Below are 27519 nucleotides of genomic sequence, written 5' to 3'. Positions count from 1 at the left end.
CAGCCCTGCACACCACAGGGTGTGGGGCTACATCGGGGTGTGTAGACATGCTTTAATGCGATGTTTGGCAAGAAGGTTCCATGTGCACCACCAAGATATTAAACCTGGTGTCACCACCTGCACAGGGAAGAGCAAAGGACTCAGCTTTGAGATAGAATGGAGAGTAAGAAATGAGACGTAATCCCGCAACGGGGTTCACCAATCCTGAGGCATCACAGCCAGGTGAAAATGTGGAATGGGGGGCACCTGGGTGGCTGAGTGGTCTAGCATCTGCCTTCGGCTCAGGGTGTAATCCTGGGGTCCCTGGATCAAGTCCCACATCAGGCTCCCTACATGGAACCTGCTTCTCCCTCTGCCTGTGTCTCTGCCTCTCTCTCTCTCTCTGTCTCTCATGAATAAATAAAATCAAGAAAGAAAGAAGAGAAAAGAGAAAATATGGAAAGGGAATGAGAAAAATTCTGACTTCTAGGATATCAACCCCAGGGAGAAGACAGAGAGATAAGAACACCAAGGAAAAAAGAGGAAGGAAGGAAAGAGAAGGGGCACGGGAGAGCGAGGTGGCTTATGACTTGGGTAACGGATGTCCTGTAGGTTTAAAACTGCGGGAGGTCTTTAGAGAGGGAGACAAAACATGAGAGACTCCTAACTCTGGGAAATGAACAAGGGGTAGTGGAAGGGGATGCAGGCGGGGGCACGGGGTGACTGGGTGAGGGGCACTGAGGGGGGCACTTGACGGGATGAGCACTGGGTGTTACACTCTATGTTGGCAAATCGAATTTCAATAAAAAAAATATTTAAAATAAATAAATAAATAAAACTGCAGGAGGTCGACAGTGTGGCAGAGGAACCAAGCAGGGTGGCCAAATGTGAAGGTAGGCAAGCACTGCTGTGCCAGCAAGGCAGTCACCTTGTCCTTCTGCTGTTTAGAGCATAAATTCAAGAAAAACAGGTTTTGCATTTTGCTGACTACAGGGTAAAAAATAAGTTGACCCTGGGGGTGGGAGGGGGCAGAGGTGGAAATAAGTCACGGGAATACGTTTATCAACCTAGAACCTCTAAGGATTGGGGAAGATTGTGTGCATGCATGTAGGTGTGCACATATTCACAGACAAGTTCTCAAATGTGAACCAGGTACAGAAACGACAGAGCAAGAAAACCAGAGAAATATCTGAGAAGGACTTAAATGTCCATAGAGAAAAGATACTGTATAATCATTGCATAAAAATTTAGGCAGAGATTGAAAAACTAAACTCTCTGTTTGAATATACAAACACGGAAAGGTCTTCAAAAATAGTATGGGGGGGATACCTGGGGGACTCAGTGGTTGAGCATCTACCTTCAGCTCAGTTCATGATCCCGGGGTCCTGGGATCGAGTCCTGCATCAGGCTCCTTACGAGGAGCCTGCTTCTCCCTCTGCCTATGTCTCTGCCTTTCTCTTTGTGTCTGTCTCTCATGAATAAATAAAATCGTTAAAAAAAAATACTGTAGAGGAGAACGTTAGAAAACTATTACAGTGAAATCTGAATTATATATATTTTAACTCTATCTGTGCATGTGTAAACACACACACAAAAAAGAATGGGGGATGCCTAGGTGGCTCAGTGGTTGAGCACCTACCTTCAGCCCACGGCGTGATCCTAGAGTCCTGGGATCGAGTCCCACATTAGGCTCCCTGCAGGGAGCCTGCTTCTCCCTCTGCCTATGTCTCTGCATCTTTCTCTGTGTCTCTTTTGAATAAATAAAATCTTAAAAAAAAAAAAGAGAGAGTGGAAATGATATATACCAAATTTTAGCAATGGTTGCTTTTGGCAAGTAAGTGTGTAGCGCTAAGGAAGATTTGTATTTGGTCTTTATAATCATTTCCTCATTCACAATAAAGTATTTATAATACTTGCATAATTTTTCAAATATAGCATTGTCATCCAACAAAAGATGAAGAAACAAAATTTGAGTGTATTTTATTCTCTGCCCATCTCCCTCAAAGACTTTAGACAAGTATAGAACCCACTAAACTTTGACAGTAAAAAATTAATTTATCTTCTACAATGGAAAAGAGAAAAGGCACAGTAGAAGAGAGAGATGTTCATAAATGCTTCTCTTAATACCATCCACAAAGGTGCCCTCAATCTAGTAAAACTTCTAAAAATATGTAAATCCTTCTTTATCATGTGGCCTGTGATGGAGGGGGGAATGCCAACAAACAGGATGGTTTCCTGAATAAAACACTTTCTCTATTCAAAAATATGAAGTGATGACTCCTAGGATAGGTTGAAAGTATAATTCAGTTGTGGCTTGCTATAGTGGGAGGCAAATGACTCCATTTTGGGCCTCTTTTTTAACATGTCTTTTTATAATAAATTCAGAATCAAGTAATACAAGTTAGAAGTATACATATGTGTACATATATGTGTGTGTATATATATATGTGTATATATATACATATATATACATATATATGTATATATATATATATATATATATATATATATATATAAAGTGATCATGTGTATTTTCTCCTAAGAGTGTAAATATTGTTACTCTTCTTCTGAATCAGTGATTCTCAACCAGGAATAATGTCCCCCAGGAAATATTGGCAATTTCTGGAGACATTTTTGGTTGTCTCCATTGACGGTTGGGGAAAGGTACTACTGGCATCTAATGGGTAGAGACCAAAGGTGCTGGGAAACATCCTACAATGCATAGGACCACTCCCCCCATAAAAGAATTATTCAGTCCAAAAAGTCAATCCTGCCATAGATGAGAAACCCTGCTTAAAACTGTAGTGCTATTTAAAATATTGAAAAAATAATTTTCAAAAGTAAAAAATAACACATTATTCTTTTATAAGTAGAATTAGGTTAAAGAATATGGGTTTGAAAATTAAAATGTGAGGTTAACAGTCCTAAACATTCAAGTTAGATTCGTGATTACCAACTTTGTAACCATGAGTGAGTTACTTAAAGTTTCTGTTTCAGTTTTCTTATCACTAACATTTTAACTAGAAGATCTACCTTTGAGGGTCACTGTGAACATGAAACCAGTCAATCCCAGCACCCTGCCCACTACCCTTGTGGCACATAGCAAGCAGAAAGGCAATAAATCTTCATTCCCAGCCTCCTCTTACTCCCCTCCGCTATGATCTGTTCCAATTATGCCAAATTATAACCATGGTCTTACCAGAGCTCATCCAGAGCTTCAGGATGATACAATGATTCATAAATTTCAAGAGTAAGGTGATATTAACATGCCAAACAGTATCATGACCCAAAATAAGTGAAAATAGAGGGATTAAAGGTTTCATTTCAAAGACTATAGTTATAATTTCTCCTTCATTTTAAAGTCAAACAAATTCACAGAGAATCCTTTTGCTGTGAATACATTTACTCTCTCAAAAAGCCACACACGCCTTTCAGATGAAGGTGAGGAGTCCTACCAAAAGGTTGGGAGAAAGCAAGGTGGGAATCATGATGGCAGGTCTCTAATTCATCAAGACCCTTCTACAGGGACAGAAAACAATGAAGGGACCTACTTTGGTGGTGATCCTATAGGTAATGTAGGTCTCCATCGTACACACATGCTTCTTGGGATCATCAACTGTGACGAAGAGATCTCTGGTCTCCCCGTCAATGTCATCATCAAGCTGGAGTCTGTTGAGAAGGGAAGATGAAGAAGCTGGACTCGAAGTACCCGCTGGAGTGCCACCGTTGGGCAAAATGAGATCCTGAAAGAAGAAAAGAGTCACCTTACAAATTGGATGAAAACATATTATCTGGAAACATCCGCAGAAATTGCTCATGTAGCCAAACCAAGAAATACTGCTGAATACAAAGGTACCATTCAAAGGAACCGAGCCTCTCCCTACTAAGTGCTGCTAAAGTGAACAGGTCTCCTGAGACCAAAAGACACAAACTATGGCAAGTGCTCTACACCAAATTCGTGCCGACTCTTCTTGCAGCAAGCATGGGAGAAATGCCCAGAAGCAAACGGTTCAGGGACAGAGAACCTAACAGCCCCCACCACCGTCAGACTTGGACAAAGAATGCCATGAGCACACTACAAGAGCATTCTCCCTCTCTCTCTCTCTCTCTCTGTCTCTTTCTCTCTCTCTCGGCCTTTCTAAGACCACCACCTGGGCCCAGGTAAACATTAACAGACTGAACCCTCTTAAATACTTGGTATATTTAGAAACCCAATCAACCATCACAAAGAGACAAGTAAACATTACTTGTGCCTCCTGAAAGAAGTTCACACTAGCCGCCTAGAAAATATGTTTGCCAAAAAAACTGGATCTGAATCCTGAACAAATCTCTAGACACAACACCAATTTATAGGAAATACAGAGGCGTGAGGAAGATGCTCAACCATGCTCTAAGGAAGCAATTGACAGAACCCACAGCGTGAAATTAAAGAGAACCAAAGACCCAGTTTCATCAATAAATAAACTGCGAGGAAAAAAAAAAAAAAGATGGAAGGAGAGTCCAGAGATGCAAAGCTAACTGATAAACCTATCAACAACTGCAGCGGATCCTTGATTAAAACAAAGTGTTAACAGATTTTGTGATATTCAGAGAAATGTGAATATTGATCAGTTATTTGACGATATTAAGGCATTATTAGGCAAGATAATATAAGTATTATGATTTTACAGTCTTCATCTCTTAGGAATATACGCTAGAACATTCATGGATGAAATGATAGGATGTGTGGTATCTGCTTCAAAATAATTAAGTATGGGTAGACGGGAATATAGACGAGACAAGATATGCCCCAAAGTTGATAACTGTTGAAGCCGGTACTTGCAGGTTCATTATACAGTTCCCTTTTTGGTGTGTGTATCTGTAAATCTGTCCATAATATACAAATTATAAAAGTGAGGGAGGGGTGCAAATGCCAGAAAAGGAAGAGAAGGGAAACTTTTAAAATGATGGACCCCTTCCTCTTTAGGCCTTAAGAGGAAGTCAGTTGATTATGTTCCTACAATATCCTGCAATATCCAATGCAGTCTTAACTTTTTTGTTTTTTTTTTTTAGGCATAGTAACAGGCAAAGCCCTTGCCTTGCAGAAGATGTGAAGGCATCTGAATATCACCCTGGAGTCATCAGGAGGCAAACACGGGGGAACGGCAAGAAAGCGACAGGGCACCGTGGGAAAGGCCCTGGAAACATTCTCAACCCATGGGTCATCGGATCACAGGCCGGGAGCGCGGAGATGCTTTCCCTGAATCCTCTCTTCTTGTGTATGGGCTGGATTTGACTTAGCCCCCGGAGAAGAGAACGCGGAGGAAGCGAGGGGTCAACCTAGCAGTCGCATCTGTGAGCTGGGAAGTCGCATCCCGGGACATCTGGGAAGAGGGCTGCGACCAGGCAGAGGCGAGTATGACCTGCAGTCAAGGGCCGTGTCACCTCGGGATGATGGAAAATAAACAGGGCACCTTCCTTCGTCTTTTCTACTGACTGCAGATAATTTAATCCCATAGCATGTTCATGCAATGTCAAAAATATTTTTGTAATTACTGAACAAATGCCGTTTTTGCAGAAGATACTCGTGGGCACAGACCCCCCCGCCCCCAACTTCTCCTCGGCCCAGGGCTCAGCTGGGAGGCAAACCCCACGGCAGCTCCTCGTGTGGACACGCCGGCAGGGGCCCACCCGCCTGCTCTGTCAGCACGCAGACACCACAGGCGGTGCAGTGTCCTAGCCCGGTGGCTGCGCAGCTGAAAGGACATCTCTGGAGCTCTGTGACAACCATTGTGTCTCCCTCATTTCGGTGACTGTTTAAACACTGACCTCAGGCAAGACACCGCGCTAGGCATTGCAGGGACCCACCCTCACTGACATTTCAGCAACACTGGCACACTGGGCCTCAGAGGGGCTCAACCGATGGCTAAACACTGCACAAGAAAGAACGAACTCAGAATCTTTAGGCAGATAAGCCAACACGGGCTCTGACAGCAGCTTTCCACCATCTGGCCTAGAAGGATCTTACCAGCCCTGTTTCTCATGGCATCAGTTCCAGAACCCACCATGCTGGTTTGTAATCCCTCACCTTTGCTTGTAAAGCCACCTCTCCAAGCATCTTACTGGAATTTGCTCAAATGCTCCCTCCTCTGTGAATCCTTCCTTGATCGGCCCCTTGACAGAATTAGTCCATCTTTTCTCCATACTTTGAAGATACTTCCACGAAAAAAAAAAAAAAAATGAAGATACTTCCACGGAAGCAGTTTTCACAGTTTTAATCATTGATTTATATATGTAACATCTACAAACACTGCAAGTCCCTGACAACTATGACTGTGCCTTGTTCACCTGTGTGTATCTGTGTATGTGTGTGTGCGCGCGCGTGTGTGTTTGCAGGTCTCCCAATAACTCCAAGCCAACTCACCTGACCTTTGCTCTGAGGATCTCTGCCAACAACCCTCCAAAAACAGCCCACACAGAGGTCTGAGATGTCCTGGCCAGACAGGAGGAAGTTAACTTGTTCTCATGTCAGTTCATGGCAGCAGGAGAGGGGAGGGGAGAGTCAGTCAATCAGATCTTATCTCCCCAAAGATTCTTTCCTCCTGGACTTTGTAGCCAGGAAAACACTCGCACCCTTACTATCAGGTGTTTCACGGGGTGTTCTGTAAGCACAAATAGCCAATGATCTGCAAATGTCTATAATTTCCTAAATCTGGGCCCCGCCAGCTCGGCTTTCCACGGCACGTGGGTACGCAATGCTTCCACATTCTTACTTCATCGCAGCTCAGGGCAGCCTTGTGAGGTCAGCAGGACAGATGCTGTCTCTACCGAGCAGGAGGCAGACTCCAAAAGGTCAGGTGTCAGGTGCAAATGAAGCTAATCATTGCAATGCTAAGCGCTCAATCCAGGTTTCAAATTCGGAGTTCAAGGTTCTTATTGAGTGCCTTTTGTGTGACTTTTCCCAACCCAACAAAGACCTGTATCTCCATTATCTGGCCAAAAATCAAAGGATGCCACTCTTGCTCAAAACTCTCAAAGACCTCCAATAGCATTCACAATGAAATCACATAACCCATAAGGGTCAGGGTGACTTCATCATTCTCCCTGACCTCATCCTTGACATTTGCCCGCTAGCTCATCCTGCTCCAGATGCACAGGTCTTGGCTCACTTAGACCTTAGGGCTTCCATACTTGCTGTCCACTCCACCTGGGTCACTCCTCGCCCCTCACATGCCCATGTGGCTGGCTCCTCTCTTCAAATGGGCTTCTGTTCAAATGACTCCTACTCAGAAAGGCCTCCTCAGCCCACAAAATCTAAAAATATCCCTGCACCCCTCTATCACTTTCCAGACCCTTCCCTGGCTTTATTTTAGTCACAGACTGTCACTATCTGAAAATGTATTATATATTGACTGATTGTCTGGCAAGAGCAGAGACTGTGTCTTATTCACTCCTCTATCCTCTGGCACATAGTAGGTATTCAATAAGTATATGATAAATGAATGAGTCTTAGAAAATGATCCAACTCAACCCCTTGCCAATAGAAGTTACTCAATAAATGTCTGTTGAATGACAAGGAAACTGAGCCTAGCAATGACTGGGCAGTTCTAAAGCCCAGTTTCACTATTTACAAGCAGTGTGACTTCAGCAAGTTTCTTAATCTCTCCACACCTAGTTTATTTATAAAATGGGTATAATGGGATTGAATTAGTATATGGAAGCAATTGGAACAGTGCCTGGAATAGAGTGGGTGCTACACCACTATTAACAGACTCAAAAAAAAAAAAAAAAGGTGAAATCAACTCATCTGCAACTATTCTTGCATCCCCCTAGAGACTATGATGGGGCTGGGTTCACAGCGGATACTTAATATATGCTGCTGAAGATAAAAACTGTAATAAGAGTCATAGTCTGGTGCTTCAAATACACTTGCCTTAACAATTTTACTGTGGCTACAGTGCCCCTTGGGAAAATCACAACTACACAGTTAATAAATAAATGAAAACTCCTCATTGTTTCAAAATATCAATTCTCACTTATGCAGGCTTCAGTTATAAGTGAATTTCTTCTCTATCCTCACCCCCACGCCTTTCTACTTAGGAATAGAAACACATACATAAGCTGCTTCAGAAACCCCTCTGGTTCAAAGAATTTCAGTTATAAGACCTACCATTGTAGTCAACCAGCCACGAGATAGATTATTAAATTAACATAAGTCACTGGTGAAACTCTGTATTACATTATACATAAGGTTTATGAAAAGAAAGTGGTATACATTAGGAGGCAATATGGATTTAATTTTTTAAGTCATGCTTAGGGAAAAAAAAAGACAAATCAAGAAACAGACTCTCGACTATAGAGAACAAACTGATGCTCACCAGAGGGGAGGGGAGTGGGGGGATGGGTGAAATAGATGATGAGGATTAAGGAAGGCACTTATGATGAGCACTGGGTGACTAAAATAAAAACTTAAAAAAAAAAAAAGGTCATGCTTAAATACCCTAACTTCTCTTTTCGATACTATTAGAGGAATATAGGGGCAGCCCGGGTGGCTTAGCGGTTTAGCATCGCCTTCGGCCCAGGTCATGGTCCTGGAGACCCGGGATCGGGTCCCACGTCAGGCACCCTGCATGGAGCCTACTTCTCCCTCTGCCTGTGTCTCTACCTCTCTCTCTCTCTCTCTCTCTCTCTCTCTCTCTGTGTGTCTCTCATGAATAAATAAATGAAATTTAAAAAAAAAGAAAGAAGAGGAATATGGGCAACATGATCTAGTTTCAAAAGAGCTTGACATAAGGCATCCTTATACTGAAGGGGAGGAGGCGCATACTGTACCTGACTTGCGTCCATTTACCTCCCTCCTGCCAAGCACACAGGAGATGCATGAAGAATGACTATGTCCTACACAAACTGAACAGAACACTCTTGATTGCTGACTTTGTTGTAAGGTTGAATTTAAGCCTACTTTAGAGAACACATTCAAAGGGAAAATCCCAAAAATGTTCTGTTCAAAGATGCTTCATAACAGAGCAAAGAACGCAGAGTGAACCCTGGAAAAATCCCAAGGGCTCAATAACCAGGAAATGATCATGTTTACAGTAATAGGTATGTTACACACTCATTTAAACATTACAAATCTAGACTCCTAGATAAACTCCATGAACTGGGCACACACACCTTTGCTTTCTCCTTCTTTCCATTCTCAAATACTAACTTAACAACCTAGAGAATGGAAAAGAAAGAGCAATGGGGAAAAAAAGAAAAAGCCAAGCAGTGACCGGAATCGGACCAGATTGGAAATCAGGCAAGAATGCCATCCAAATGCCAACACCCAACACTTCCAAAAGTTTTCTACTGGATATAATTGGGACACAAGTGAGGAAAGAACTAGGAGGTACCTTTAACCCATGTCCCTGAGGTCACTTAAGGTTATCAAGGTTACCAAAGAAGTAGGAAAGGCCCTGAAGCCCTCATATGTATACTCTAATATAAGAGTGAAATCTTCTGGGAAGATGAGGGAGTGAAGGACAAAGAAGGACCATTAGAGTGGCTGGGTGCTGTGGGCAAAGGGAGGCCATGCACAGACATATAGGCCATGTGAAGATCACCAGTAGAGGGGGGGTCTGCCCACATGGCCTCCTCTCGCTATGAGGGGTAGAGATGCAAAAGCAAGACGTAGGTCAAAGGAACCTGAAGGCAACTGGTCAGCTACCCTGGGAAGGTCCACTGAGCACAAGGCAGGCAAGACAGCAAACTGAAGGAGCTAGGCTCTACTGAGATGGGGAGAAAACCCAAAACAAGAAGGAAGCCAGGCTATGCTGAGAGAAAGCCAACTACCAGAGAGAAATAAAGCCAAGTTTTCCTGAGCAACTAACCAGGACCCTGGATTTCTTCCTTCTGACTCTTTTTCCCACTGACAGATCACTCAACTCATCTATCAACTGATTATTCAATTCAATTAAGATCCAAGAAAACAATTCTAACATCATGGAGAAACAGAGGGGATCCAATAATTCACTTGTTCTGATCGGAGGCAAATGGTAGGCCTGCATTACGTCATCAGACACAAGAACACCTAAAATATACGTAACCTATGTTAGCATCTTCATTCAGATTCAAGAAGACCAAAACATGAAGAAAGTAGCACAGTCCTCAAGAGCAGATAAATATATTTGAAAAAGATTTATTCCATGAAATAGAACACTTTAGGCCACATCTACTTTGTGCTCCGTTTTAAAAAGAAAATGTCAAAACTGCAAGAGGGAATACAAAAGTTAAAGTATAAACTGAAAATGGAAAAGAGTAAAAATTACAAGCCAAACCAGAATATATTTCTTCTAAAAGATGTATCAGATAAAGCAAAACTTAGGAAACCTGATCAATACAGAAGGGGATGGAGGGAGAGGAGAGTAGGTAATAACTATTTAAATCTTACTTCTATACATGATTATGAATTATAAGGATATGCTATGAATATGCCATTAAATTTGTAAGTAAGTCTGTATGAGATGAATGCCTTTCTAGGAAAATACACAGCCAAAATGAAATTTAGTTGGGGTGGAAAATCTAAATAAATAACCACAGAACTGTTGTCAGAGAACTTTTACTGAAAGGTAAGCTAAGCCCCATGGTTGTACAGCTGAGTTCCACTGAATCTCAAGGATGAAGTTCTGTTTTATTCAAATACTCTAAGACATATACTTTTAAAAAACGGAGAAACCTTTTAAGCCAAGTATAGGTATTAACTATATCTGATATCAAAATATTAGGACAGAAAAGGAAATTAGATATAAGCATAAACACTGTCAATAAATTAACATCAAGTGGTACGTTAAACGAATTTTTAAAAAGAAGAATATACCAGGATCAAGTCAAATATGTTCAAGGAAATCAAGAATAATTTAATGTTAGGAAATGTATTAACACAATTCATTACATTAACTGACTATATAATTATTGTTGGATATAATCATGTCATGTACAATACCAAAATGCTTTTTGGTATTCATTGGTAATGAATTATTATCAGCCATTCCATTAAAATCTCTAAGTAAAATTAAGAAATAAAAGTGAAGTTCCTAAGGGGCGCCTAGGTGGCTCAATTGGTTGAGCATCCGACTCTTGGTTTTGACTCAGGTCATGATCTCAGGGTCATGAGATTGAGCCCTGTGTCAGGCTCCACTCCCAGCACAGCATCTGCCTGAGATTCTCTCCCTCTTCCCCTGCCTCTCCTCCTCCTTTTTTCAAATAAATTAATTTTTTTAAATCTTAAAAAAAGAGTAAAGTTCCTAAGAAGTAAAACTTCTTTGCAGTTGCATTTCTATACACTGATAATGCAGTAGCAGAAAGAAAAACTAAGGAAACAATCCCATTTACAATTGCACCAAAAATAATAAAATAACCTAGGAATAAACTTAATCAAGGAGGTAAAAAAGATTTGTACTCTGAAAACTATAAAACATTGATGAAAGAAATTGAAGATGACACAAATGGAAAAATATTCCATGCTCACGGATCGGGAGAACAAATATTGTCAAAATGCTCATACTATCCAAAGCAACCTACAGATTTAATACAATTCCTATCAAAATACCAGCAGTATTTTCGGACAACTAGAATGAATAATCCTGAAATTTGCATGGAACCACAAAGACCCCAAATAGTCAAATCATTCTCGAAGAAGAACAAAACTGGAGGTATAATAATCCCAAATTTCAAGATGTATAACAAAGCCATAGTCATCAAAACAGTATGGTACTGGTAACAAAAATATACACATCAATGGATCAAAATAAAGAACCCAGAAATAAACCCACAATTATATAGTCAATTTATCTACAACAAAGGAGGCAAGAATATGCAATGGGGAAAAAGTCTCTTCAACAAATGGTGTTGGAAAAACTGGACAGCTACATGCAAAAAGAACAAAACTGGACCACTTTCTTACACCATACATGAAAATAAACTCAAAGTGGTTTAATTTGAGACCCCAAACCATAAATTTCCTAGAAGAAAACAGACAGTATTCTCTTTGACATCAGTCATAGAACCATTTTTCTAGATATGTCTCCTTTGTCAAGGGAACCAAAAGTGAAATTAAACTATTGGGACTACACCAAAATAAAAAACTTTTGCACAGCAAAAGACACCATCAAGAAAAGAAAAAGACAACCCACCAAATGGGAGAAGATATTTGGAAATGATATATCGGATAAGGTGTTAATATCCAAAATATACAACAAACCTATACAAATCAACACCAAAAATAATAATGACAGCAATAATCCAACTTAAAAATAGGCAGAAGACATGAACAGACATAGCTCCAGAGAAGACATCCAGATGGCCAAAAGACACCTGAAAAGATGTTCAACATCACTCATCATCAGGGAAATGAAATATTTTAGAGTTTATATCAGAAAACATCAACCATGAACCTTGAAAACATTATGTGTAAGAAGCCAGACATCAAAGGCCACATGTATCACTCCAATCATAGGAAATGTCCAGAACAGGCAAATTTATAGAGACAGAAAACAGATTTTTGGTTGCCAGGGGCTTGAGGGGAGGGAGAACAGGGAGTGAATGCTTATGGAATGTGGGGCTTCTTTTGGGGAGTGACAAAAACATTCTGGAATTGGACAGTAATGATATGTGCACAGTGCTGTGAACATACTAAAAACCACTCAACTGTCTCCTTTCAAATGGTAATTTTAGGATTTGTGATTAGATCTCAATTTTTTTTTTTTAAAGCAGCAAACAATGTGAAACATTAAAGGCCTGTCTACCAAACTCAGAAACAAGATCCTGATACCTAATATCACTCCCTTATCCAAATTGTTCCGGAAGATTCTAGCTAATGCAATGATGTACTTACAGTAGAGCTCCATGCACTGGGGAGTCAAGAATAATACTGGAAGCCATGCAGTGACCCACATCACTCCCTGGCAAGAGGTCCATCCCCACCCCCCCAAGATTATCTCAAACTGTAATAATACACATCATAGGGAGAAAACATATTTAAAACATTTTAAAATGGTCAATCTGAATTGATGTAAAGTACTTAACTAAATAATGTTCAGTAACAAAGGACACAAACTACACAGAGGACGGCATTGTCATCTGCAGTTATTGACTTCCTTCAAGAGGATTATACATTCTCATCACTGTCAAGTGACTCCCCACTGAAGGGCACATTCCCCTCACATCCCCTGCCTTTTGGCTTGGCCATGTGACTTGCCCTGGCCAGTGGCACATGAGCGAATGTGACACACACACCAGATGGAGCAGACAGTGTTAGAACCACTGCAGGTTTTCACCAGCTCTCTTGTTCTCTCGCTCCTCTGCCTGGGAACTGGCACGTCCCAATGGGGGCTGCTCCTTCAGAATGGAGTACTTGTGGACAGGAGCCATAGGGACTGACTCATAGCCGCTGACACACACCATGACCTAGAAATTAATGTTTGCTTCAAACCTTTGAATTTTTTGGAGTTATTACCACAGCAAGGCTGGCTAATACATATAATTATTAAAATACCTATATAATTTTTTAAATTTAGATAGGAAACAGTGATATAAACAATACGAAACTTTAAGCTAGAGAAATTTATCTTTTTTTTTTTTCTGGTAGAGTTATTCAAATGCATCTTAACTATATTTCCTAGGTTCAGGACTCTACCTGCTTATTAGTAGGAAGCTCAATCCTCCTTCTTTCCTACTTCTGCCCTGGAAACCCTATCACAAATATTCTCCAAAGCCTCCAAGGTTGCTTGCACGAGTATCTCCATGTCCCCAAGACCCACCAGCCTGTGGTTTCTAGGTTAGTATCTTCCCTGAACATCTTACCTTCTCGTACTTTGGATTCTGGATCATTTCTTATGAGGTAGACTCTTCTTTGACATGAGTTAAGAACCCACTTGTTTCAAAGTTTTAGTTGTAGTCTAATAAAGTTGTTTAGAAACTGAAACTATTTCCCTATTTTCTCTTGGAAAACCTGTCATTCGAGTAAAATCCACCTACTGGCTTGATGCAAAAGAAGACCTCACAAGAGCACAAACCAAGTCAAAATGAAGGGGCCTAAGTCTACATTCTTTGGCTAAGATTCCAATGTCTGTTACTGGCTTTTCCTAAGAATCTCCAGACTAGCAGCCCCTTCACCAGACATTCTTGTGATTCTTGGGAGCAAAGATTTTTCCTCCTGTTCTCAGATGAATTTAAACATGATCTCTTTTCCTTCCTTCTAAAGGAGGCTATTCTGTTTCAGCCACATACTGAGCACCTAATACACATTAGCCCAGATGCTACTGGGAGCTACCAAACAGAAACAAAAGAGCTACCAAACCAAAGTGCTACCAATTGCTTTAAAACAGTGTTCAGGGATCCCTGGGTGGCGCAGTGGTTTAGCACCTGCCTTTGGCCCAGGGCGCGATCCTGGAGACCCGGGATCAAATCCCACGTCGGGCTCCCGGTGCATGGAGCCTGCTTCTCCCTCTGCCTCTCTCTCTCGCTCTCTCTCGCTCTCTCTCTCTGTGACTATCATAAATAAATAAAAAATTAAAAAAAATAAAACAGTGTTCAAGGAAGGCAACCTCGCTGGGCACATGGGCATAAAAACCTCTACAATGCAATGCAATATGGGTTGTGATGGAGCTCCACGCAAAGTGAAGGAAGGGAGCAAAGGATGCTGGAGCAAAGGATGCTGGGACAACTTGGGAACAACGACTGAATCTGCCAATGGGAAAAACAAGGCTGTGGGAGAGCTTGGCATGGACGCTCCAGGCTGAGAAATTATAAGGATAGGTACTTACAGAAGCTCGTCCCTAACTAATGATCATTAAGACTCATGGCACAGAGACTCTGCCCCAAGACTGGTCAGGTGTGTGCTGGCCATCTGGAGGACTCAGAAGCCCAGGCAGACAGCTTTCCAAAAACACAGATTAAACCTCCCTCAAAGAGGGCATATGCAAAGAAAATGTGACTCTACCTTAAAAACAAAAACAAAAACAAAAAAAACTGTTTTCCCCCCACCTGTCAATGGAAAGCTAAGTGATGGCATGCCTCCACTGACATTTTTACACGAAAATCACACAAGGGTCTGGGGCATTAAAGCCCCTCAGAGACCACCCAAGTGGTCTGTGTCAGAAAGAAGGCTTAGAAGTGACATGCATAAGTCGAGCAGAAATGTGAGGAATTCAGGTCTTTGGTCTCTATTCTAAAGCTGAGCTACATTACTTCGATGCTCCTCTGCGGAGGTGAGTGATGTAGAAGATAAGCAGAAAACAGACCAATTGAGAAAATCTTACATCATGATTGGTAATCAACAGAGGGTAAGTGAAGTTTCATAAAGATCAGAAAGTTAACCTAGTGTGGAAACTCCATCTAACGTCCTCCGCTCTATGCTCTTCCTACCCTAACCCACTCCATCCACTCTGATCTGTAACAAAAGAAGCAAAGAAGGGAGATGCAGGCTTAAGAGTCCAAGTGCCTGGGCTTGAAGTCTGGCTTTGCCCCTCGCCGGGCCTAGGGGAGGGCACCCAATCTCTCTGAGCCCCCATTTTTCCATCTAGGACATGGAGGGTATACGGATTAAATAAAACACATAATGTGCCTATTAGAATCTCTTAATAAATGTTAGTTCTTTCCCACCCTTCACCTAATACCTCGTAACTGTACCATTCATTCATCTTACAAAGCCTGGTTCTGGGGCACCCAGCTGGCTCAGTCAGTGGAGCATTGTGACTCTTGATTCTCAAGGTCTTGGGTTCAAGTCCCACACTGTATGTAGAGATTACTTAAAAATAAAATCTTAAAAAAAATAGGTTCTAAATTTCATGTTTTTGTGCTATCATCTGACACAGTACTAAGTATATGGAATGTACCTCCATATTCAATAAAAACAAGTTTAAAGAAGGGGCATTTCTGGTTTTCAGAACAAGGACCTGAATGAAACAGTATACTATACAAAGTGGAATATGTACTAAGTGACTTTTTGATTAATCATCATCTCAGACCAAATATTTTCAAGGGCAACAATCATTCAAATGAGAACAGAATAAGGCAGGACTCAACTACCAATAGCAAGTGCCAAGGGGCTACTGTGGAGTCCAGGCCTAAGGCCTACATCACTTGGCTATGCTTAGAAAACCTTGCACCTTGGGGCACCTGGCTGGCTCAGTTGATGGAACATGTAACTCTTGATCTTGGGGTTGTGGGTTCAAGCTCCACATCGGGTGTAGAGATTACTTAAAAAATACAATCCTTAGGGGTACCTCGTCAGTTAAGCATCCAACTCTTGATTTTGGCTTGGGTCATAACCTCATGGGTTGTGAGATCAAGCCCCATACTGGGCTCCACCCTGAGCATGGAGCCTGCTTAAGAGTCTCTTGCTTCCCTCTCCCTTCCTCCACCCCACTCCCTCTCTCCCTCCCTAAAAAATAAACAATTAAAATAAAATCTTTTAAAAAAACGCCTTACACATTTAGTAAGACTATAAGTGTCCTTGCCTTAAAAATTAAAGTTCACCATTCCTCTATAGCAGGGACTCTTTTGCAGGAATCCAGAAGCCCCTCATGCCAAAAATTATGTGCAAATTTCGTGTGTGCATGTGAGGATTTGAATCTTCCTTCAGAGAGAAACTACCATTTTTAGAGTCCCCAAAATACCCATGGGGAAATAAGTGAAGCACTGTAGGTTCTAAACTCTCTAAATTAAAAAGAGGAAATAGAAGTACATTTCCACTTCTATGAGCTCCCGGAGTTCAAACTGTCCTTTTACAGGGTCCTGTGACATATACACCCTACCTGTGAAGGGAAGAATGTTCTTAAACCCTGAACCCAAACCTAAAACCAACCGGAGATGAGAATTTGTTGAATTAGGAAGAAATATGTGACTATATTCAAATAGGTCACACTTGGTCAAAAAAAGTTTTTACATTTTTTTTCCTCCTTGTACAGGATGCATACACAGTGTTCTCCCAATAACACTCTTGCTGGCATTAAGCACTGTTGTGTTGATTCAAGAATCTGCATCTTACCACAAAGGAGCTAAAAAATGTTTTTCCTCCTCCCTGCCCCCCAAAAAGAAAATTTTCTGTGGAACTCTTCAAAGCCCGAGACAAAGCTTCCCCCACAGCGTCCTTGTGAGAAGCCTGAAGTGTGCCCGGCTCTCTCCCCAAAGTGCAAATGCATTTCCAGGCTTGAGATCCGCCTGGCTACCTGGTTGCTCCAGATCTAATTCCCACATTCCTACAGACGTGACTCAGACTGGATGTGGGGGATTTCTTTTTATTCTCAAGGCTAACTGATTCACCGGCAAAGACAAAGGCAGCTGACGACCAAGAGTCTGACCATAGTCCAAACAGTAAAAGAAGCAGCAGGAATAGGACATTCTAAAGCAAAACAGCCCAAACAAGTTTTTGCAACTAAGTAGCCAGACGAGGAAAGTAGAAAAAAAGACCAGAAGGAGGGACACACAAGAAAGGGGCTCTAACCCTGGTCAGTCTGGCCCTCGGGACATTCTGAGCGCAGAGGCAGAAATAAGCCCTGCGAACGCAGGCAAGTGGAAGGATTTCAGATCAGACCCAGGCAGCAGAGGGACAGAAACAAAGGAAGGGAAAAAAGTCAAGGAATGAAAAAAAAAATCTTACAACCTTATCTGCCTATAAACTAGGAGGTGGCTCCCCCGTGGCAGCGTGGCAGTGGCTATGGGATACCCACCTGTGGGAAGGATCCGAGGCTTGTCATGAAGCCTACATACGAGAGATCGATAAACAGCAAGGATTTCTCAAGATGTCTTTATTTACCCTTCACAGATGCTAGAGAAGAACATCAACTGTCCAAAGTGAAGATTATTATTATGTTGTTGTTGTTGTTGTTGTTGTTGTTGTTGTTGTTGTTAAGACTGCTGGCCGGGGAAGCGGCTGGGGTAAGGGAGAGCTATCTTCGAAGTAGGTAGAGCTGCTGTTTGACAAAACCTACCTAAAGACTATATTCCTCTCACATACATAATTAAATGTTTTAAGCATCTTCAAGTGGTAAAAAACAAAAACAAAAAAGTGATTGTCTCTATGAGACAGACGGTGGAGGGAATGGGACAAAATAATTATTACTTTCTATTTATTCTATCGACCAAAAGAGAGATGTTTTCCAACACAGGGCCGAGTGAAGTAGCCTAATTACCAGGGTGCTCGACTCCTCCAAACCGCGAATTAGAGGCGCGGGAAGAAAAGCCGCTCATTCGTGCATCTGGCCCAACACACTCGGGGCCTCGCGGGCGCCAGGGGCTCTTCTGGGGGCGGGGGGGGCGGCAAGGGATTCACACGCGGAGTCGGGGTGCACAGGGACCAGGACGGTCGGCCCCAGGGGACGAGGTGGTGGACGCGGGGGCCAGGGGCGAGGGCACAGCGGCGAGGGGCACAGCGGCGAGGGGACAATGGCGAGGGGCACAGGGCAAGGGGGCCAGGGGCGAGGGGACAGCGGCGAGGGGCAGAGGGGCGAGGGGCAGAGGGGTGAGGGGGACAGGGGCGAGGGGGTCAGGGGCGAGGGGGTCAGGGGCGAGGGGACAGCGGCTAGGGGGACGGGGCGAGGGGGCCAGGGGCGAGGGCACAGCGACGAGGGGGACAGGGGCGAGGGGACAGCGGCGAGGGGACAGCGGCGAGGGGCACAGCGGTGAGGGGCACAGGGGCGAGGGGGACAGGGGCGAGGGGCACAGGGGCAAGGGGACAGCAGCGAGGGGCACAGGGCAAGGGGGCCAGGGGTGAGGGGCACAGGGGCGAGGGGCACAGGGGGGAGGGGGACAGCAGCGAGGGGCACAGGGGCAAGGGACAGCGGCGAGGGGCACAGGGGTGATGGGGCCAGGGGCGAGGGGGCCAGGGGCGAGGGGGCCGGGGTGAGGGGCACAGGGGCAAGGGGGCCAGAGGCGATGGGGCCAGAGGCGAGGGGCACAGGGGCGATGGGGCCAGGGACAAGGAGGACAGGGGCGAGGGGGACAGAGGCGAGGGGAACAGCGGCGAGGGGACAGCAGTGAGGGGCACAGGGGCGAGGGGGAGAGGGGCACAGCAGCGAGGGGCACAGGAGGGAGGGGAACAGGGGCAAGGGGCACAGGGGCGAGGGGACAGCGGCAAGGGGGCCAGGGGCACAGGGGCGAGGGGCACAGAGGCGAGGGCACAGCAGCGAGGGGGGGCAGGGGCGAGGGGCACAGGGGCGAGGGGGTCAGGGGCGAGGGGCAACGGGTACAGGGGTGAGGGGGACAGAGGCGAGGGGCACAGCGGGGAGGGGACAGCGGCAAGGGGCACAGGGGCTAGGGCCACAGGGGCAAAGGGGACAGCGGCGAGGGGACAGCGGCAAGGGGCACAGGGGCTAGGGCCACAGCGGCGAGGGGGACAGCGGCGAGGGGGCCAGGGGCGAGGGGCACAGGGGCGAGGGGCACAGTGGCTGCAGCGCCCGGAGAGCGTGGGCGACGCGGCCGCTCAGGAGGGCCTGGGAGGGGACAGTTGCCACCCCGACTCCCGCTCTCCCAAGGGCTCTGCGGCCGCAGAAAACCGCTCTACTTCAGCCACACTCGGCCAAGTGGGACGACGCCCCGTGCAGGTGGGACCGTGTGTGCTCGGGCAGCTGCAGGGGGAGCCCCTTGGTGGGAGAGCAGCTGCCCTGGCAGGGAGCACTGCACGGGCGACACTGCGCGGGTGGCTGCACAGACACACAGCTGGGGCCACCGCCCGGAGGGGTGGGGACGATGGGAGCCGTGGTGGGGGGGGGCGGACGGCAAGAAATGGGGCCTGCAAGGCAGGGGGGTCCGGACTCTGAGGGCTCTTAAGTAACAGGCTTAAGCACTTGTGTGTGCTGTAGGCTGAGGCCCAGCTCTTCAGCAGGAAAGTGGGCCACGGAGTGTTTTTAAAAAAAAAAAAAAAAAAAAAAACTCAGAAAAAGCACACAGGGCAGACAAGAAGGGAAAGAATTAACAGGTCAGGAGTTCAGGGGCTACACTCATTGTCCAGACACACTCCCTTCTGAATAGCACCTGAAGCAGGCGGCAGATGCCAAGGAAAGGGAAGGGAAGGACAGGGGAGGAGTGTCACCAACACCAAGGTCAGATGGCCTGAGACACTCTGAGGGATGTGTTTCCCAGGCAGAAGAAACAATGTTGCCACACCGGGTCATGTTTCAAACACAGCGAAATTACAGAAGATCAGAAATTGCTGCAGTTCTAGCAAAATCAAGTAAACCCAAGTTCAACAGCCCCATGCGCTGCCCGTAAGTCCACGGAGCCCATCCTTAGGACAAGAAGGCGGGTCCCATCCAAACGACTGTGTTCAGCAAAGACTTCGACCAAGGTCACCAGGTACCTGACATTCTTACCCATGTGGGAGCTGCTTCCCTGGGTGGATTCCCACCCAGGTCACCTTCAGTCACTTGCTTCGGTGATACCAGACCCAAGGCCATTTGCCTCTGTCACAAGCCAGCACCTCTCACTGCAGGGACTCCCCTGGGGAACCTTATACCACAGTCCATTTAAGGAGGCCAGAAGGACAAACAGCCCACAAGCTGTCTTGCCTGGCTCAGACACCTGGCCAGAGGGTGCTTCTTGGGTCACCTGAACCCACTCTAGGCAAAGAGCAAAAGATGGCCAGTTGAGCACCCTGCAAGCCTGGGCTAGGAGGTGACTGAGAAACATAACACAACCCCCAAACAGAAACCCAGTTCTTAGGGCTAAGAAAGATTCCAGGACTTGGAGACAAAATCCATACTCTTCTCAGCCATCCTCACATACACCTATAAGTCAAGGGGAGGGAAGGTAAAGAAATGAAATGTCTTAAGCTCATACTCTCCACCAGGCACTCTGCAAGCTTTAGACATTATATCTTATTTAGCCCCTAAAATAACTCAGGGATGAGGCGGAAGGAGAGGGAGGTGAGCTTTACTAACCCTGTTTTCCTACTAAGAGAACAGGCCCAGGGAGGTTAGAGGGTGGGCCCAAGGTCACTCAGCCAGGAACAAGCAGAGGTACAGCCCCCGCAAGAGTCCAGAGCAGAGGCTAACAGCCCTCCACTACCTGTCCCCTCGTCACAGATTTCATTCAACAGGCACCTCCGGGACCAGAGACCCCCACTACCACCACACACATCTCTGCATCTGTACCAGCACCGGGCGGTAAGCTATCCTTCAGAAGTGTTTCTTAAAAATATAATTCCTGATCCACCAGCGTCAGAGAAATAAATGAAGCCACTTCTCTCAAAGGATTTTAAGAGCCAGCCAGCTCCAGAGAGATCCAACATAAAGGACCAAAGCCCATTAACAAACAGCTCCATCTGGCTGTCAGCAATCCCCACGGGCTCCAGAAAAATAAAACAGGACCCTACCATAGTGTCTGCACTTAGAACTAGACCTGGGCGATTAGATACCATTGTGCACGGACACGTCTGGCTTGAACACCGAGTGCTAATGCAGAGAGAAAGGGCTTCTCATCCCCAGAGAACTCCCGGGGAACATATATCCTGCCCAAAGGGCTTGATGATTCACCGTCATTCCTGAAACTGACCGAACAGATCTGACTTAACACACGGCAGCTACAGAACACAGGTTGTTCAATTAATGCTGGTGGAGAAGTTAGTTAACCATGTAGAAAACAATTAAGTTATGTCCTTCGCTCATACCACCTGCAAAAATAAATATCAAGAATAAACATCAAAAAAGCAATAATACAGGACGATTTATATCAGCCTCAGAAAATATTTTTTTATAAAGGACAAGAGAGTAAATATTTCCAGCTTTGCAAGCCATAGTCTCTGTTGCTGTCTCTCGAGTCTGCTATTGCAGTGCAAAAGCAGCCATAGGCAGGAGCTACATTCTGGTAAAATTTTATTTGGATGTGGAAATTTGAATTTCAGTTTTCAGGTCTCATGAAATATATAAATCTTCTCTTTCCCCCCAGCCATTTAAAAATGTAAAAACAGGGGTGCCTGGGTGGCTTAGTCAGTTAAGCATCTTCTTTTGGCTCAGGTCATGATCCCAGGGATCAAGCCCCACACTGGGCTCCCTGCTCAGCAGGTGTCTGCTTCTTGCTCTCCTTCTGCCCCTCCCCACTCAAATAAATAAGTAAAATCTTTATTTAAAATGTAAAAACAGGGATCCCTGGGTGGCGCAGCGGTTTGGCGCCTGCCTTTGGCCCAGGGCGCGATCCTGGAGACCGGGGATCGAATCCCACGTCGGGCTCCCGGTGCATGGAGCCTGCTTCTCCCTCTGCCTGTGTCTCTGCCTCTCTCTCTTTGTGACTATCATAAATTAAAAAAATAATTTAAAAAATTTTAAAAAATGTAAAAACAACTTTTAAGACCACTGGTGTCAGGGGTGAGAGTTGGGGGGGAGGGGGAGGGTGGGCGTGGCTATAAAAGGAGAGCAGGGCAGAGCCTCCTAGTAATGAACCAGTCTGTATCCTGACTGTGGCCGTGCTGAAACTCCGGGACACCTGCACCCCGATGTTGACAGCAGCAATGTCCACAATAGCCAAACTGTGGAAGGAGCCTCAGTGTCCATCAAAAGATGAATGGATAAAGAAGCTGTGGTCTATGTATACAGTGGGATATTACTCAGCCATTAGAGACGAAAAATACCCACCATTTGCTTCGACGTGGATGGAACTGGAGGGTATCATGCTGAGTGAAATAAGTCAATCAGAGAAGGACAAACATTATATGGTCTCATTCATTTGGGGAATATAAAAAATAGTGAAAGGGAATAAAGGGGAAAGGAGAGAAAATGAGTGGGAAATATCAGAGAGGGAGACAGAACAGGAGAGACTCTTAACTCTGGGAAATGAACAAGGGATGGTGGAAAGGGAGGTGGGCAGGGGGTGGGGGTGACTGGGTGACAGGCACTGAGGGGGGCACTCGATGGGATGAGCACTGGGTGTTATGCTGTATGTTGGCAAACTGAACGCCAGTAAAAAAAAAAAAAAAATCTACACATGTGACAGAAGCGCACAGAACTAAATGCCCACAGGCACCCACACACGAACGAGTGCATGTAAAAGTGATGAAATCTGAATGAGTTCTGTGGGTTACATCAATTTCAATTTCCTGGTATTTCTAAGATATTATACCATTGGAGGAAACTGGGTAAAGGGCACCTGGGACCTCCTTACGCATTTTTAGTAATTTTCCATGAGTCTATAATTACTTCAAAATAAAAAGTAAAAAAAAAAATCTTAGTTCATGGACTGTACAAAAACAGATGGCTGGTCAGATTTTACCTCTTGGCCTTAGTTTGAGGATTCCTGATTTACATGAAGAGTACATATAATCCTGCACTTGGGAAGAGCTTTCTAAACCCAAAACCAAAGCAGAATCCATAAAGGAAAAGACTAAAAGATTTCACATTTTTTTTCTATATGCCAAAAACACACAATTAGTAAAAGTGAAAACATAACAGCAAACTGGAAAAAGATTTTGAACATAAATGACCACAAGTTGTTTGCTTTAGTATATTAAGGGTTTTAAGAATCAACTTTTTAAAACATTAAAACAGCCTGATACAAAAATGGACAAAGGATATAAATATACCCAGTAACAGTAATTGTTCCATATCAACAGCAAACAAAATGAAAATGAAAACAAGGTATTCTTCCCATCAGATTGGCAAAGATTAAAAAATGTTTACCTCTGGAAAAAAAAACAAGTAATCTGATTAAAAAATGGACAGAAGATCTAAATTGACATTTTTCCAAAGAAGACATACAGATGGCCCACAGACACATGAAAAGATGCTCAACGTCACTCATCATCAGGAAAATTAAAATCAAAGCCACAATGAGATATCATCTTACAGATGTCAGAATGGCTAGAAACAAAAAGACAGTAACAAGTGCTGGCAGGGATGTAGCAAAAAAGGAACCCTTAGGTATTGTGGGAGGGAATGTGAACTGGTGCAGCCTCTGTACAAAACACTGTGGAGGTTCCTTGAACAATTGAAAATAGAAATACCATATGATCCAGTAATTTCATGACTGGGTATTTACCCAAAGAATACGAAAACACTAATTCAAAAAGATACATGCACCCCTATGTTTATTGCAACATCATTTACAATAGCCGAGATATAAAAGCAACCCAAATGCCCATCCATAGATGAATGGATAAAGAAGATGTGGTACGTACACACACACACACACACACACACACACACACAGAGGAATATTACTCAGCCATAGAAAAGGATGAGATCTTGTTGTTTGTGACAACGTGGGTGGACCTAGAGATTATTATGCTAAGTGTGACAAGTCAGACAAAGACAAATACCATCTGATTTCTCTTACATGTGGTATCTGAAAAGCAAAACTAAACAAAAAGCAGAAACAGATCCAGAAATACAGAGAACAAATTGATAGTTACCAGAGGGGAGGGGTGGGAGACAGGCAAAATGAGTGAAGGGGATTGGGAGGTACAGGCTTCCAGTTAAGGGATGAGTAAGTCAGGGGGAGGAAGGGTACAGTGTAGGAAATATAGTCAATGGTACTGTAATGGTGTTGTGTGGTGACACATGGTAGCTACTACGCTTGTGGTGAGCAGAGCATAATGTATAAACTTTCAGTAAAACACGTGTGTGTGTGTGTGTGTGTGTGTGTGTGTGTGTGTGTACAATAGCATATATATATACATATATATCCTCTAAAGCCACACTGTTTCTCCTGTACTACACTAAAAATTACTTAGGCCAACTACAAAATAAAATGTCTTTTCAAAGCTCTGTTCAGAGTCAAAAGAGCAAGGAAGGACTTTGTAAATAAGAAGAGAGAATATGGGCTGGATGACAATCCTCTGTTTAGAGGGTTTTGTGACCAGCTGAACTACCTCAGCTGAAGAGAAAATGTTGACAACAGAACCGATGTCTCCTCCTTTAATCTTCAGCCATCCCTAAGTGTCACTGATGCCCGTGCCAGGAATAAAAATGCAGGAGACACCACCCACGTCCATTTACCTTCAGTGACCCAAGTGCTTTTCCTCCGGCAGTTGTGAGCCTGGGCAGATGGTAATCTTTATAGCCAGTGAATTTCAGCTCACTATGAAATTCAAGCCCGAGGAAAGCAGTCCTCAAAATCACCCAAGGAAGCAAAGGACACAAACAGCAGTCAGCCAAATGCCATGCTGAAAAGTGTAAAAAATAGTTTTAATTCTGTGCACATCTCAGACAGAGACATGGTGTAGACACACCCTGGGATGCCTTCCTCCTTCTTGTTCATCTAGCCAATGCCCGCGTGTGCCTCGAGACTCAGATCCAAAAATACCCCTGGTAAGATGCCTTCTTTCTCAACCAACCTCTCCATCCCCAGCCCAGCAGCACACGCCCAGGATGGGTTAGATTCCCCCACAATGCTGTCATCAGGGCCCTGTATGTGGCCCTTTCATGACACTTATCGTTTGCATTATCACTGCCTACTTACCTATCTGCTTCTGCCCCTGCTCCGTAAGGGGTAAGGAACTATGGTATCGGCTATCTTTGTACCTCAGCACTGGGCCTGGGGCAATCATATCCCACAGGCTTATCTGCAACGTAACTTGGCTACTTCCTCATCAAGAGCTGGAGTCTATCAATCCACCCTGTTGAATCAAGGTGGTTCTCTGTTGCTTCTCTGACCAAAAGAACAATGCAGAAGTGATGCGACATTTCCTGTCTCAGAATATCTGTTCTTGGGAACGTGTCCTTCAGGAACCCATCAACCGTGCTTTGAGCAGCCCAAGCCACAGAGAGGTACCACTCTAGCCAACTGCCAGCCGCAAATGTGTTATCTTAGGAGCCCAGCCTGGTTGAACCCTCAGATGACCACATGAGAGACTTCAAGCAAGAACCACATAGCTGAGGACAGGCAACTCACAGAACAGCAAGAGCTAGGAATAAATTTGTGTTTTGACCTACTTCATTTTGGGGTGGTTTGTTAAGCAGCAGTGCATAACCAGAATGATACCTGCCTGGTACACAGGAGGTACAAAAACAAAAACAAAACCACAATTAAATCCACTCTGATGCAATACATGGCACCCAGCAAACAATCTAGTAGCTGCTGCTATTATTAAAATTTTGTGGATGGAGAACAAACAAGGAGAGAAACTCGTTAAAGAGGCTATTAGATCCCTGCCAGGGAAAAGTAATGAGGAGCACTAAGTCCACAATGGTGGAGAGCCAAGCCCCCGTATTTGATGCCCTTGCCACTCAAATCACATGAAAATGACAAAAGAAACATAAACATGAGAATGAACCCATTTAACAAGCCATAAAACAGGGATGGATGCCATCGGTCAAACAAATTTTGAGAAATTTCTGGAAGAGGTACAGCAGACAGGATCAAGTCTACATAAAAAAATCAAATTTAGCCAGAGTTGAGAAACTAAAACCAAAGTGGGCCACAGTGGGCAACGGTGGATGTGGTAGGAGATGGGACAAGCTACATTGGCCTGGGGAGGAAAACCCAATCCAGAAATGACAGTACTGAGAGCAGAAGCAGGCCCTGAGACGGTTATGATGATTAACTGCAACTTGAATAAAGAAATGAGGAAGCGTATTTCGGGATCAGCTGTGAAATTCTCCATCTGTAGGGCAACTCTCTTCCCACTTCCTCAATTAAGAACAGTCCATCCAGCCTATTGTCCTATATCAGCCACACACCCTGACAGGAAGCCCACAAGAATAATTCCAAGCATCTCTTCTCCATTCTGTCCCGACTCCACTCCATCTCTTTGTCCCAGTGGGGACAAACAACGGAGTCTCTGTGCACTGCCTGGGCACGCATATGTACGTATTTATACATACACACACAGACACACCTGTATGATCACACACACACACACACACACACCCCGGTGGTGGCACAAGTACGAGTCTCCTTGTTTGAGCAACAGCATGTGCCTCTCCCAGATGGTAGAAGCAACAGGGCCCCACCTGTGCAGACTAGAAACTCAGCACACAGCACACTCGAGTCCACAGGAGGCCAGTTCCCGCCCTCAGTCAGCATCATCATCGTAGACACCACGTTCTCAGGGCAGGTCCAGAAACCAGTACTAGCACAAACAGAAGCGAGATTAAATGTACATTAAATAGACAAGTAGAAATACTGGAATGGAATGAAAGAAAAAAATAAATCCATCATTCAGAAGATTCAATCAGAGAATTCTCCCATCAGAGTGAAAATATAATGTGATAGAATGAGCCCAGAAAAAGTGAAGCCTCAAAGAGTCCTTTCCCCTAAAAGGGGGAATGAAGAAAGAAAAGCATACAGACAAAGCAATAAAATTGCAAGGCCTTGGAGGGGCAACAGCTAAGAAAAATACACCTCTAAACTCCAGCAGACTGTTGAAATTTCTGAATTGAAGAAGAAAAATCTAGAAACATGTAGAAGATTAGGTAGAGAAAAAAAAGAATCACCAGCACAGACCTCTTGTCTGAGAGTATAAGTGCTAAACTCACTGAAACATGGAACACTATACAATCATTAAAAGAGGAGCGAGAAGGGGAGAAAGAAATTTATGTCCCAAAATGGAACAACCTCCAAGATCTATGGATAAGTGTAAAGCAAGGTACA

General features: G+C 44.3%; 1 protein-coding gene across 1 annotated transcript in view; it reads right to left on the bottom strand.

Annotated features, from left to right (window-relative positions):
• The window catches only part of SNX30 (sorting nexin family member 30), a 106673-nt gene that overhangs the window by 56801 nt on the left and 22353 nt on the right, over nt 1–27519 (bottom strand). Inside the window, 1 exon segment of the mRNA XM_072842372.1 lies at nt 3531–3722. Within this exon segment, the coding sequence (XP_072698473.1) occupies nt 3531–3722 (192 nt within the window).

This window comes from Canis lupus, chromosome 10 (assembly GCF_048164855.1).
Source record: "Canis lupus baileyi chromosome 10, mCanLup2.hap1, whole genome shotgun sequence".
In the NCBI taxonomy this organism is placed as follows: domain Eukaryota; kingdom Metazoa; phylum Chordata; class Mammalia; order Carnivora; family Canidae; genus Canis; species Canis lupus.
This window is presented reverse-complemented; position numbering and strand designations above follow the sequence as displayed.